Below are 13660 nucleotides of genomic sequence, written 5' to 3'. Positions count from 1 at the left end.
CTGGAGTTTTGGGGATTAATGCTAGATACAGCCATTTGGATAAGTGCCTCTTAGCAGGAAGCAGAATAGACTTGCTCCCCACTGACCCCACTGCCATCCCAATGTGTCCTCAGTCATCCCTCAGTTCCCATACCCTTTTCAGCAGACTCAGTTGAAGCCCCTGGCCTCAGGCTCCCTCTAACCCTCTGAGATTCTTTTCACTTCACTCCATATAAAGGGAAAAGGGCTCAGTGTTTCCTTCTCCGTTGCCTCACCCAGAATTCTTAACCTGACAACACAGTACCTCTGTTTTTTTCTTCTAAGAATATTTGTGTAGAGTTCAGCAAGAGTTAAACCTCTTGAAATCCTGGTCTGGAGATTTCTAAGCAGTTGTTTTTCAAAATTCCTGCTCCAGCATCTGCGGGTGCCACAGATCTACAGCACCAAGCATTATTTTCCCCCTTGTTTGTCCACGGCCTTTCAGTGGTCGCCAAAGCTGGGGGAGCGTTGGCTGATTTATTCTCAGAGCTTTGCCAGAGGTAAACAGGAGGTCTGCATCCTTCTGGGCACTCAACACTTTTCAATACCCAGGCTTTGACCATAAGTAATAAGATTAAAGGCTGCTAGGTTTGGTGCGGTAATTGACTTCTTAACAGCTGGTGAAAAACCAACTAGAATTCTTTTAAGGTTCAAGCTTCATTTATATGCACACCTTACTTAATTCATTAAAGCTAAGCGTCTGCACTGCAACATGGATTTTCCACAATATCCTTGCCTGGGGAGCTAAGGTTTTTCTTGCATATTAATGAATGAAACCTGCTGGTTTATAACCTGTGGTTTGATGTATAGCAGCGTTCTGGACACAAATGCATGAACTCGGATCATTAGGATCAGGAGGAACCTGGGGCTCCTCTGGTCTCCCTGCTACTTCAACAAGCCACCTTCAAAAGATACCAGATAAGCAGAGCCATGATGAGAATTTTCTGTCACTGGGGCAAGTACTTTGAAGCCTGCCTGGGTCAAGCAGTGCAAGGTACCCCTCAATTAAGACCCCAGGCCACTGAGGCAAGGCCATTACTGGAGAGAGGGGAAGAGGTCAACCCAAGCCACCTTCAGACAGCCTAAGTTTTAACTGATTTTTCTTCATAACTAGGTACTCACTTAGTGATGAATTGGAACCAAGCTCTGTTCATTCCAACCTAGTGCTGTCAAGGAGTCATTCAATTTCTGCTTGAAGATTTGTTGCGAAGGGAAACTCAGGCAGTATGGAGAGGGGAGAATACACCTTTTAGAGGCTCAAGAGGAGCTTATTTTTATAATGACCCAGCCCTCACAGACTACTGGAATCAAAATATTTTTTCCATTATGTTAATAGTGCAAACATAACCCACATAACTACCAGTTATTGTGTTAACCAAGAAAAACAAAAGCTTCTCAGAGTTTTTCACTATATTAATTTAAAGTGGAACTGAATTGTCTAGTTTGTCTCATATAGAGGCAGCTTAGTTGTTTTTGAAGCATAAGACTCAAGTGTTCCAAAATTTAATTCAAGTTGATAAGTTATCCTTAACTAAAGGAGTGCCAGAAATTGAAATAAATTCCAACTAAAATCCAAATCAGAAGTATTAGCTTCAATCAAATGGATTTCTAACACCATTCTCATCTAGTGATATCCAAGTAGATACACATCAGGGCTGTTAAACCCCTCTTGCTTTCCAAATGGCCCTATGGCTTTTAAGTTCCTTGAGGGCAAGGACTTTTTTTGTTACTCCTACTCCTTGGAACCTAGAACAGTGATTCCTTCACATGTGAGATGTGCTTTGTAGATATTTGGTGAATTTAATTAAATTTCCAATTGATTGATCATCTTTACATGGTGAATATTTCAGAATGCAGCAGCGAGTCTCCATAAGCTCCGAAGAGAATGAATCTGATCACACGAGTCCTGGGACATCAGACAATGTGGCTCTGTCACCTCAGATTAAAACAAGCAAAAGTACGTGTAAACCCCATCTCATTCATTCACAGAGACGAGTCTGGTTGGGGGAGGTATTTTTCTGGAGAATTGTTCTACTTGTAGAAGACCATGTTTATGATGTGAACTGAGCTCATCACTGGTTGTTAGGGCTATAAGGCCAGCTGAGAACATATAGAAAGATCTAGTAGCAGAGTGTGAAGAATATTTATGGACTCACAAAGTTTTCTCTTAATGCCCCTTCTTCCCTTAAATCAAATAGGGCCTTTTCCTTCTGGTCTGCTAGAAACTAGATAAATCTGCATAGCTGAGAGGAAAGTTCATAAAGTATCATTTGGACTAATAGGGAGGGGTGTGCCTGTGTGACTTAGTGAACTCAATTATGCAATAAATTGATTTAGAAAAAAGCAGTTAAATTATTTTACTTAGAATCTAACAGAATCTCAGAGTTGGAAGAGACCCTCAGAGGCTGTGCCTAGACAAAAATCCTTCCACAGAAACTCTGATGATCTAGTCTTTGAAGACTTCTTGTGAAAGGGAACTCATTCCTTTTCCCAGTCCAATATTCTTTTGCTTGCAAGACTTGTTATGCTGTTCTTAACTCTCATCGAGCCTAATTTTGCAGCTTCTCCCCATTTTTAGTTTTGCCTTTTGAGGCCAAGCAGACCAAGTCTAATCTTTCTTCTTTATGATGACCCTTCATAGAGGGCTGGAGGCTGTGCCTTCAAGTCACAAAATGTCAGAGTTGGAAGGGATCCCAGAGGCTATGAAAGTAGAATACCAGCCCCCTCTTTGGACTGTGACCTGACCAGTGGCTATCCAGCCTCTGCTTAGAGACCTTCATTGAGGAGCAGTCTAGAACATCATGAGGCAGCCCAATTCCACTTTGGACTATCATTGTCAGAAAGTTTTTCCTACTTGCCTGCCTGGACCTGCCTCTATGTGACTCCTCCCCACCTTTGACCCTGTGGCTCCTGGTGCTGCCCTCTGCCAAGCAGAACAAAGCCAATGTCTATTTCACGTGATAGCCTTCCAAGCATTTGAAGATAACTATTATATCTTCAAGCTTCTGTTTATGGTGACTGAGCCAGGGTAACATCTTCCGCTATGAAGATACCATGGTTCTTTAATGAATAGATAAGAATCATTTGTAGTTGGTCATTCATTGTCTACAGGCAAATTTATGTCACTGAAAGAGCTGATAAATGACATGCCCCCTTAAGGAGGTTCAGCTTCTTCTTATAAAATCCCTTTTAAGCCCTGGATTCTCTTAACAAACCATTAATGTGGTTAACTGCACCCTCAACCTTTCAGGCCAAAGTTGTGGGATGCCTGTTAGAGACTTTGCCATAAACAGGTCTTAATTTTGAACTAGGAAAGCTTCCTAGCTCAGTGCTTGTACATAAGATGTTGCTTCACAACAGAAGGAAAGACAGAAATCAGAAGCTTTAGCTTTTTGTATTTCTTTCAGGTTCCTCAAGGACATCACTGACCTTGGAACTGGGTGAAAGCCTGGAGGAATGGATTAACAATAGCTTCCTGTTGGCTTTCTCAGATACAGAGGAGGAAGATGGGAGCCAATTGGTTAGTGATGATACATTGAAATAAAAGGTGTAGGGCTATATTAAGCAAGAAAAGGGGGCCAGCCCTGATGGGCAGTTTCTCTATATCCCTAAGATCACGAGGTATACCCCATGCAGAAAGAATGTGAAATTGATTGTATTAACTGCATGGAAGTACTCCTCATGTGATCCTGATTTGCCTCCATCTAGAGAATTCCCCCCATGAGGTTGACCAGGTAAATGTCCTAGAGTTTCAGGTCTGTCCACTGAGTACACTATCCCGGGTCACTTGGAATTAGTCAGTTTTTATCATTTGGTAAGCTTTGCGGCTCTTTTCTAACTTGACAAGGGAGGTAGAAGCTAAGACCAAATGAAATCTACATAAGCTTTACAAATAATTGCCTCTTGTCTTATTAGTAGATCAGAGTTACCACAGGGACTCCAAAGTGTTGGCTCTGAAATAAACAAATCAATAAGTATTTTATCATGTTTGACCACAATAAAACCATATACAGGGTATAGGAGTGGGGTGAATGTAACAAGGCCCATCTTCAGATAAATGTCCTAAGGAAGGATTTTGATAAGCTGAACATCCCAAATTCCCAAATATTAGAACTACATTATATCCTAACCCATAGTCCAGGGCTCACTTCATTACACTGTCTACAATGCTCTGCCCCCAAATCTCTGCCCGTTGAAATCCCTTCCTTCAAGACTTGGCTCACAGGCTCTTCCTCCCAGCATCTGAGCTATAAAATGAAGGCATTGAACCAGAGGATAAGAATAGTTAGAATGTTTGGTGTTTCTATTTTCTCATTTGGGCTTTACAATAATCCCGGGAGGTTAGGTGCTATTTCCTGTGTTTTAGAGATCAGGAAACTGAAATTCAGAAAAGTGATGTGACCTGTCCAGGGTCATGCAGCTAATAAGGGTCGGAGATGGTATCAGATCTCAGAACTGCTTGACTTGAGGGCCAGCACGTTAGACACTTTGCAACGCTGCCTATCTTAGATGGTTGCAAGTGGTCCTTTTGACTGAAAGAGTTAGCCCAAATGAACATTTTCTACAAGACAGAAAACATCTGGAGCCTGTCATCTTGGTAGGATATATCTATGGCTGATCAGTAATGGGCCATCAGCATGGGATTAGGGCTGTTATGGGGGTCAAAGCCCTAATCTTATGAGGTCAGTTCTGAGGAACTGTTCTGAGGAGAACAGTTAGCATTCCTTCACTTTACTGTGTGTTTGTTGTGTGGCTACCATGTGTCATTTTGTCCTTGGAATATAAACTAGAGGTCAAGGACTGTTTCATTTTGATGTTTTTATCCTCAGAATTTATCCTAGAACTGTATGTGGCACGTATTAGGTGCTTAGTAATACTGGTGGATTGTGCACTGGGAATGCAAAGACCAAGAATGAAACTGTATTTGTCCTCAAGGAACTTACATTCTCCTGAGGAATGTAGTGTGTATATAAGTTTGTAAGTACAAATCAACCTATACCCTCATGTAGAAGTTGGTACTTGGACTGAGCCTTGAAGGGAGTTAGGGATGGCAAGAGGAGGTGAGAAGGGAGAGCATTTCAGACTTGGGTCAGGGGAAAGAGAAGAGACAGTCTAGGGAAAAACCCTTTCTAGAGACCCTTTCTGTTGGGCCAGATGGCCCATGGGGCCAACCTAGTGGGATACTTTTTAGGTTGAAGGAAAGGGGATTATGGCAAAGTGCTTCTCTTGTACTTAGAAATGTATTATAAACTCTCCCCACCACGTCTTTCTAGTTGGAATTTTCAGCCTCATGTCCTTCCAAAGGCTTCCTTGATCTAAAGTAACATTTAAAAGAATTGACATTTTGTGAGCCAGCACCAAGTGACTGGGGTAGGAGAGGGGGGTGGTGGTATGAGGGCTGAATGTGTGCAGAGCATCACAGGGAAGTTAGCCACAGGTAATCGACACATGGAGAAGCCAGAATTGACAAGTCTTTTTAACTTTGGCATTGTCTCAGCTGCAGTGTATGCAAGGGAACCAAATATCTCTTGATTGAATTAAAGTTTTATGGCAAGTCATAAATCCTAATGTAGAATATTGCAAAATGTAAGACATATTTTTCCCTTAAAAAAAAGCATTGTCAGTAGCAGTTTATTAGAATCCAAGCAAGAGAGTGCTTTCCTGCTCTTTACCCCTTCTTGATTACAAATGGGAGATTTGGAGGCCCCTGCTGTCAACTGCTAATGATCTGTGCAAAGGTTATCTGTCCAGTTGGGGTGATCTGTGGTCACTGTCTGAGTACATGCCCCCCGACTGCATACCTTGAGCCCTCATTGGCTGGGCATAAGAAATTGCTAAACCTGGTTCCCAAAGGTTAAGACACTGCAAGAATAGTAAGATGATGTATTCTAAAGGCAAAATCTAACGCCTTTGGGGATTATGTGTCTTTCTGAGTTCTCCATGTCACTGCTCTGAGCAGTGGTCAGTGAAGGGCTGGTGCTGTTGGCCCCGGCCTGGGTGCCAAGCTCGTCTGTAGAGGTTCTGCCATTGTGCCTTGGTCTCATAGGTGCCTTACTTTGGTGCAACCTCTATGCGGATTAACCCTTAGCTCTCTCCTTGCTGTTGAGCCTGTCTGGAAAACCTATTTCTCAAGAGATTTGCAGCCCTGATTTTGTCATGGATGTTGTTTTCAGTCTCATTTCTATGGATATACAGATCGCTGTGACTGAGAGATCCTTGTTTTTATGTATTTGAAAGTTTTGGTTGTACTTCGAAATGATTGTGATGTCCGAGGGCTTCTGCTGAGTGAATTCTCATACCAGTGTGCTTCTGCCCATGCAAATCATGCTTTGTTTCTGTCCCTTGTCCACTCTTGAGCTCAGTATAGTCAGTGTGCCTTGGGGTGTTTGTTATATGGATGGGTTCATTTCACAATCACATCGCCAAACAGCTGAGGTTGAGCAAGGAAGGCCATTGTGCTTTTGGAAGCTTTAAACGGGACCCTCTCATTAAAGCTTGTGAAGTAGAGGGCAATGCCCAAGAGTCCCGTTGGTTTGTAAATTTATCGTCTACAGTCGTTGCCTTTCATATGTGCCAAAAGGAATTTTTCATGAGATCAGTTTACCAGTGCAGTATTTTAAAATAAAAAAAAAATGAAAATGTTTCCAAGGTTTATTCTTAGAAATGATGTAATTCAGAATTTAGTTGTTCTCTTATTTTCTGTCTCTTGCTAAAGGAGAATTGCTATTGAAATAAAAATGTATTCTTTATGCTAAGCCTTTCTCCCTCTGCTTTGTGACCATCAATGTCTCTACCTTTACTCCTGCTAAACTAATGCCTCCCAGTCTAGCTTCTTCCTGTAACTTATGTCGCAGAAAATGTAATTGTGCCAGGGGATGGGCATGGAACTTGTCCGTAACACACTTTCTCCAAACAACTTTCCAGTTTTCAAGAAAGTATAAAGCCCCTACAGAATGTGAGAAGAAAGAATTGGATGATCAGCTGGTTAAAAATGGGGATGCCTGTTCACTCCTACATGAGGATGATGAGGCAGAAGGGTAGGTGTCATGCTGGAAATGCCTTTCCTTCCGTCTTGCTAGGGGATGTTGATACAAAATCACCCTTTTTGCTTACGCTAGACCTTTGACAACCTTGCTTTGGTGCCTCCTGTGCTAAGAAGCAGAGGAGTCATGTTTCTTATCAGGGATGGGATTCATTTTTCCCTGTCTGAGCACACACCTGGTGTTGAGGGTGACCTCTCCTGACAGCTGAGAAAGAGTGTGCTTGGCAGAGACCTGGGCAAGGTGCTTTGAGTGCTGGGTTCACAATGAGCCCACATCCCCCTTGTCGGTTTCCCCTCTCCGTCCGGCTGTGTTGGCTGAGGCTTCTAGGCTGACAAATAGCTGTAGTACCTTGCGTTGGTTCACTTTAAGTCCTGCTTGGCACTTCTCCCAATAAGCCACCACTCTGCTTCTGTCAGCTCTGAATATTAACTTAGTGCAGACATCCTGTCTGTTCGCTTCGGCCGGACTTGATGTTGTGCTCATTACTGAGGTATTATGGTCAAGGAGCTTGTTTTAGCACAAAAGAATAAGAGATGAGCAGGACACCACAACCTGCTGACAAAGTCTATGATTTTGTGAGCTTAATGAATGCTCAGAAGGGGAGCCCTGGGAACTTTTCACACTCTGAGACAAAATTCAGATACCTTTGCATAGTCCCTAAGAACATTTGGTCTTGATGGAGTCATTCATTTGGACAGGAGTCCTCTATTAACTAGGTGCTGTGTCCCTAAGAGACCATGAACTAGTCTAGAAAATAGTAAAGGACCATTACACATAGCCATTCTGGGTCTCAGTATTTCCTCCGTCAAAGGTCAGCTTGCCATTAAGCATATACTCACTGAAGCTTTGAAAAGGACCCAGGTTTCTGGGTGAACATTTGTGCTGCTACATTCCATGTTTAGGTTCTTAATTAGCACACGCTTGCTTTTCTTGGCCATTAATTCATTTATTATTTAAAGGTCGGTGAACAATCCAAACGGAAGAAAAGAAGGTGTGATCCCGGGGAACAGTTCAGAGTGTAATCTGGGCCAGTAGGGTTCGGAAGGCCAAAACTGAAGGTATTATGTGAATTCATCTGTTAGCTGCTTTTAAGGCCAGATCATAGAGGTAACCAAGTTACCTCTATGCCATACTGCATGCCAATTAGGCATACAGGAGGGACAGCTTGGCCCTTAGAAGTATGTCTACGAATGCGTGAGTTGGGTTGGGGACTGGGAGCTTTTTTCTTTGGTAGCTTTAATATTAGATTTTTTCTTTTTCTTTTTGAAAGCTAAACTTCCCCCCTTCCCCAGAACTGATATGGTTGAGAAAGCCTTCGAAACACAAGACATTTTGTGTTATTGAGAGTAACTTCAGAAAGAGGTAGTAGATATTGTAGGTGTGGCTGGACCTTCTGAGAATCTCTTGATGAGAACCTCATCATATGTTTCTCCTCTGTCCTGGGCAGAACCAGAAGTGTTATTTTCTCATATTATTCAATGCCACTCTTACTACCCTGCTGAAGTCATAGCAGGGGCATACGCAGTTTTGTCTAATTTGAGACTGATATCTCTGGGGAAAAGCAGAGTGAACCAAAGGAAACCCAGGATTTGGATTTCAAAGACCTGGATTCAAATTGAGGTTCTACCACTTACTACCTAAGTCATTTCAGACAATTCATTTGGTTTCTGTGGACCTCAGTTACCTCATTGGGAAGATGGGGGCAGGGTTGACCTTTGAGGTTCCTTCTCACTCTAAATTTATGAGTCTAAATTTATCCACCTAAACTTAATGATCTAAACAGAGATGTCCCTGCCCTTCCCTCTTATGTGTGTGTGTGTGTGTGTATTCCTCCATGACATGAAAATTTTATTCTATAACCAATCCACTTGTAAACCTTCTCTGGTGCAAGTCAGACATGATCTATACAAAGCCACAACTGCAAGGGATAAGCACATTTTTTTGTGAGTGATAGCCTTATTTCATTCTACATTACTGTCCTTCATCCATAATGTGTAGGGAGAGGCTTTGCATTGACCTCAAAGTGAATCAAATAACTGACCTCACTCACACAGCTTTTGGGGTTCCATGCCAAGGAATACCCTTTACCAGGAAGTCGGTATTCTAACAGCAGCTCCTCTTGCATTTGATTTAAACTAGTGTGGGTCTAAGTTTTGCACAAGATACAAATCAAGGCACTAAGACTCTAAACAGTGGCCTTGATATAGGTCCCTTAGATACAGGGTCTCTTTCCTTGCTTCCAAGACAGCCATGCTCAACACAATGTCTGAACTGTATGTATTTCGTTTGTGCAATTTAGAAAACTGAAAAGAGGGCGTCAGATGCATTTCAAGACAACGACACAGGCTGAATGCAAGACTTTTTTACCTTTCTCTGTTTCTACCCGCTAGAGCAGAACACACCCTTTGGAAGTGGCATTGGGCCTACCTTTCCCTCTCTGCCTCCCCACCTCAAAGCAAATACTTTTTTAATAAGTCCCATTTTCCCTAAATCCACTGGTTGCTGCTGTTGACTCTAGCACTGGGCAAGAGAAGTGTATGCATCCCAATCTGACCAGCTCTCTGCTTGAAGAGTGGAGGGAAGAAGAGAGAACCGTTGTGTCCTTGCAAACAGATCAGCGATCGAAATGTGTATTTTTACAGCCGTTTAGATCAACGTGCTTCAATCGGCTTTTTATTAAGCAATACAGTATTAACAAAGAATGCAAGCCATGGACAAACAGTACAAAATGGGCAAACGCCACTGTGCTCAGGTCACGAATATTTGCTATATTTCTCATGTGACCTTCATGGGGTGTGGACATTCATCTTGAACAGAAAGAATCAGAGTTGCCTTTTCCATAACATCAGCATTTTAAATGTATTAAAAGAGCCATAAGTCCTGATCTTAAACTCAGGAGAAAATTAATTACATTAATTTTTAGCGCAATTCAATGCAGGGTCCAGGAAATGAAACATGTGGTGGGTTTTTATTTCACCCCATTCATCACCATAACTAATCAGAGTAGCTTTGAGGGCACAGGAGCACCTTTTTGGGTTTGGTTTGGCTTCGTTTTATAAAGCGCTTACTAACAAAGAAATTTAAATCCACTTTGGGCCCATGCTTGCAGAAAATGGCTTAATTTGCGAAACCAAATCCTGGATTTTAAGCCCCCATGTACTTTGGGAAACATAATTTTTTGCTCACCATAATTTATTTCCATTGCAATCACAATTGGATTAATGGCAGGTAGCACAATAGTGTTGCAAGAGTGTTAGATTTATATCCAGAGTCCCTGGTTTCAAATCTTCCCTCTGCTACCTACTACCTGGGTAACTTGGGTTTTCTCATATGCAAAATGGGAGGGTTGAACCAGATGGCTTCTTCCATCCCTTCCAACTTTTAATATGTTAGAACAAGCATTATTCTAATATGTTTTAGAAAATTGGACCCTTGGCTACAATTCAAGCATCCTGGTGGTGATCGTCATTATCCTAAGCATTTATTAAGTACCTCTCTTTACTCAAAAATCAAGTGCAGAGGACATGATCTCTGCCCACCAGGAGTTTCCAATCAGATCCACCACACAATGACATGTATTAGTTGTTATTTGAAAGTCAGTATAAGGAGGCAGCTAGAGAGCTGGACTTGGAGACAGGTGAGATTTTGGTTTCAAATCCTGCCTCTGATGCTTGCTCACTATATGACCCTGAGTAAGTCACTTTACCACTCTGAGCCTCAGTTTCCTCATTTTCTGAAATGGGGATAACAATAACTGTAACACTGTCCTCACAAGGTTGCTGTGAGGATCAGATGAGATTATGTTTGTAAAGTGCTTTGTCAATTTTTAAATGCTATAGAAATGCCAGTTATTATTATTAATAATGAAAGATAAGGTACAATTTCAACCTCTGCAGCCAAACCAGTTGATTGAACATCAACTCTCTTCAATGGACCATGGTAGAATGAAATTGTATCACATGGTCTGGATAGGCTGTACAGCCTCACAGGAAACTGTACCTGCCCATTTGCTGAATATGGAAACATTAGAATAAAAGCTTTTTTAGTGCATGTCCTGGGGTTGGGGTTGGGGGTATATTTTAAAAATTGTGTTTTTTTTAAAGTTATTAGAATATCACTATTTGTAGACTTCACATGATGATAGAGCATTTGCATTAATACTCATGCACTTTAAAAGGTTAATATCAGGTCTTAAATGTGATCTCTGTGTATGCAGAATTCTTGGTAAAGCATCTATGAAATCTGGATTTAAGGGGTAGGCTTCCCAATCTTTGTGTCATAAAATAGATGCCATTAAAAAACGATGATGGATGTCAACTAACTCTACATTTGGAAGGTTTCTGTGGTAGAAGGCATTCTGGGAAGGAAAATAATAGCATCATGCTTCATTACTTTGTAGATGCTGCTTTGAGTCAAACAAGAAAGGCAAATCCCCCTTGAATTAAAGGAGTGCTAATAGAAACTTTCCGTCCTCCCCCTTGAATTTGGATACTCCCTTTGCAGACAAGAACTAACATTCCCTACCCCCCGCAACTGATATTACAGAAAGAAATAGTGCAATAATAATTGTAATTAACCTGCCCTGTCCATGGTACTCCCTCAGCTTTATCTGCCCTGAGGTGGAATGCACCCTAATTCCAACACTGGGTGCCAGTGCTCCTAGGAGCTATTTCCATTTTCCCATTGGGACCAAGGGAGGAAATGCAAGGTTCTTTTTATTTTTCCAAGGATATCTGTTCTAGACTGGACCTCCCAAATTGGGCATCAACTCAACCCAACCTTCACTCACTCAAAACTATCTCCATTTGTCTGTCTAGACACTTGGAAGATGGGGGTGGGGAAGGTGGTTATTTTTTGCTTGACCAAAAAGAAAAGAGCAGAAGATTGGTTCCATTTTACTTTTTATTTTTTAAACAACGTATTTCTATTCTCATTCTTTGGCTATTACGTACCAAACCAACTTAGTGACCAGGTAATTAACTATTTTGCAATAGTACAAAAGCACCTCTTTTTGCAGTTTGAACTACCCCGGGTTGTCAGATCAGTCTTCAGGCTCACCAAGTCCCAAGGCAAACTGGTCATAGTGAGGGTTACATTTGTTGCCTTGTGACTTTGGGACGTGTGCCATAGCTGATCCCACATACACATTTGCAAAGGAGATGTCCTTTTAAGCATCTTTACCTCCTTTTGAACTTTGGAGAGAACCGTTCTAATAAATGTTTTTTTCATGTGTGCTGTGTTTCTTCGAGACTTGCCCCTTTTGTGGTAACACAATTTTTTTTCCAACTATAAGAATACAATATCCTGTTTTGAAACCCTTGGGGGCAGTAGTGTGCATGTGGTAATGAATCTGAGCCATCTGACTTGCCTTAAATGTTTTCTACTGTAGTTTGGAAGATGTTTGTTTTGCAACTCTATTTTGCTGAGCCATGATTTCAGAGTTGTACTATGAAAAGTGCATATTTTTCTGCAATTGTTTCTGTACAAAGGGATTGTCAGACACTCCAATGACACTGGAATACTGTGGCACAACAGTATGCTTTTCTCAATTCTATTTAACGCCATAGGTCAGGCCTGTGGGATTGTGCGATAGTATAACAAATCAGTTGGATTTTAATCAGAGACCTGGAAACTTGATACTTTCTCACATTGTCCAATTGCTGCAATCCATCATGGACAATTTTTAAATCAATCATGAATATTTCGGTATATTTTAAATTTCACTACAGATTGAATCTAAATAAATAAATCTAAATTAATTTGTCATATGTGCCAGTCCTGTAGTTAGAGGACAAATTTAATAGATATGTTGATATAAGAGCAGTATTTCTTAGTGTTTAGCATACTTGTGTAGAAAACACGGGGGCTTTTTGCCTCCTGTAATAGCTGATGTAGATATTTAATTATTTTAGGGTACTATTAAGCTCTAATATTTTAAAAGTTGACATTCTATACACTTAATGTTTGGTTTCTATGTGTTTACAAATATATAATTGTATTATTGAAATTTGACAAAATTCTAGTTGTAACTGATAGTAGCCAAGTTACTCCAATTCTGAAAATCGAATTCTGTTGTTAAGATGTGTTTATTAAAACTGCTAATGCTATTTGAAAATCAAAAGCTTAAATAAATTCAATCGTACTTAACAGTTTGATTTCTGTCTAGTAAAGTATTGATTGTATGTCCCCCATTCCTTGCCTGTTCCTCAATGATGACATCCCCAATGCAATACTCCACTGGAGTCACCATGCCCTTGATTTGGGGTTCCCTCCATTCATCCTATTAGCCACCCATTCATGCCTGCTCTTCCTAGGCAACTCCTATAACCTTCCTCCAAGAAGTTCACCACAGGGAGTCCACCCAACCTGTTTGGAAGGGGGAGAAGTTTTAGCTTTCTCTTGATATTTTCTAGGAATCAATGGAGCACACAGACAGTCCATCTGTTACCCCCTCATTCTCACTATGTGACTGACCCATTTTCCCTTCCACGAGCATTCATTTCCCCAGTGACCCCCTTCACACTCCCTTCAGCATAATATCTTCTTGGTATTATACTGTCTCTTGTTCCTGCCCACCATACACCATTCATAAAAGCAGC

General features: G+C 41.2%; 1 protein-coding gene across 5 annotated transcripts in view; it reads left to right on the top strand.

Annotated features, from left to right (window-relative positions):
- Positions 1-13208, top strand: part of MCF2 (MCF.2 cell line derived transforming sequence) — a 141732-nt gene extending 128524 nt beyond the window's left edge. For 4 of the 5 annotated variants that reach the window (XM_072626542.1, XM_072626543.1, XM_072626539.1 and 1 more), the window contains 5 exons: positions 1869-1975; positions 3426-3538; positions 6943-7055; positions 8021-8119; positions 9361-13208. In XM_072626542.1, coding sequence (XP_072482643.1) covers positions 1869-1975; positions 3426-3538; positions 6943-7055; positions 8021-8096 — 409 coding nt within the window. In that variant the 3' untranslated portion in view covers positions 8097-8119; positions 9361-13208. The remainder of the gene's footprint in view (positions 1-1868; positions 1976-3425; positions 3539-6942; positions 7056-8020; positions 8120-9360) is intronic. The other variant, XM_072626540.1, reaches the window with a different exon arrangement.
- The last annotated feature ends 452 nt before the right edge of the window (positions 13209-13660 follow it).

This window comes from Notamacropus eugenii, chromosome X (genome assembly GCF_028372415.1).
Source record: "Notamacropus eugenii isolate mMacEug1 chromosome X, mMacEug1.pri_v2, whole genome shotgun sequence".
NCBI classification, from domain to species: Eukaryota; Metazoa; Chordata; class Mammalia; order Diprotodontia; family Macropodidae; genus Notamacropus; species Notamacropus eugenii.
Note: the sequence above shows the minus strand (reverse complement) of the source record. Positions and strands in the feature narration are given on the sequence as shown.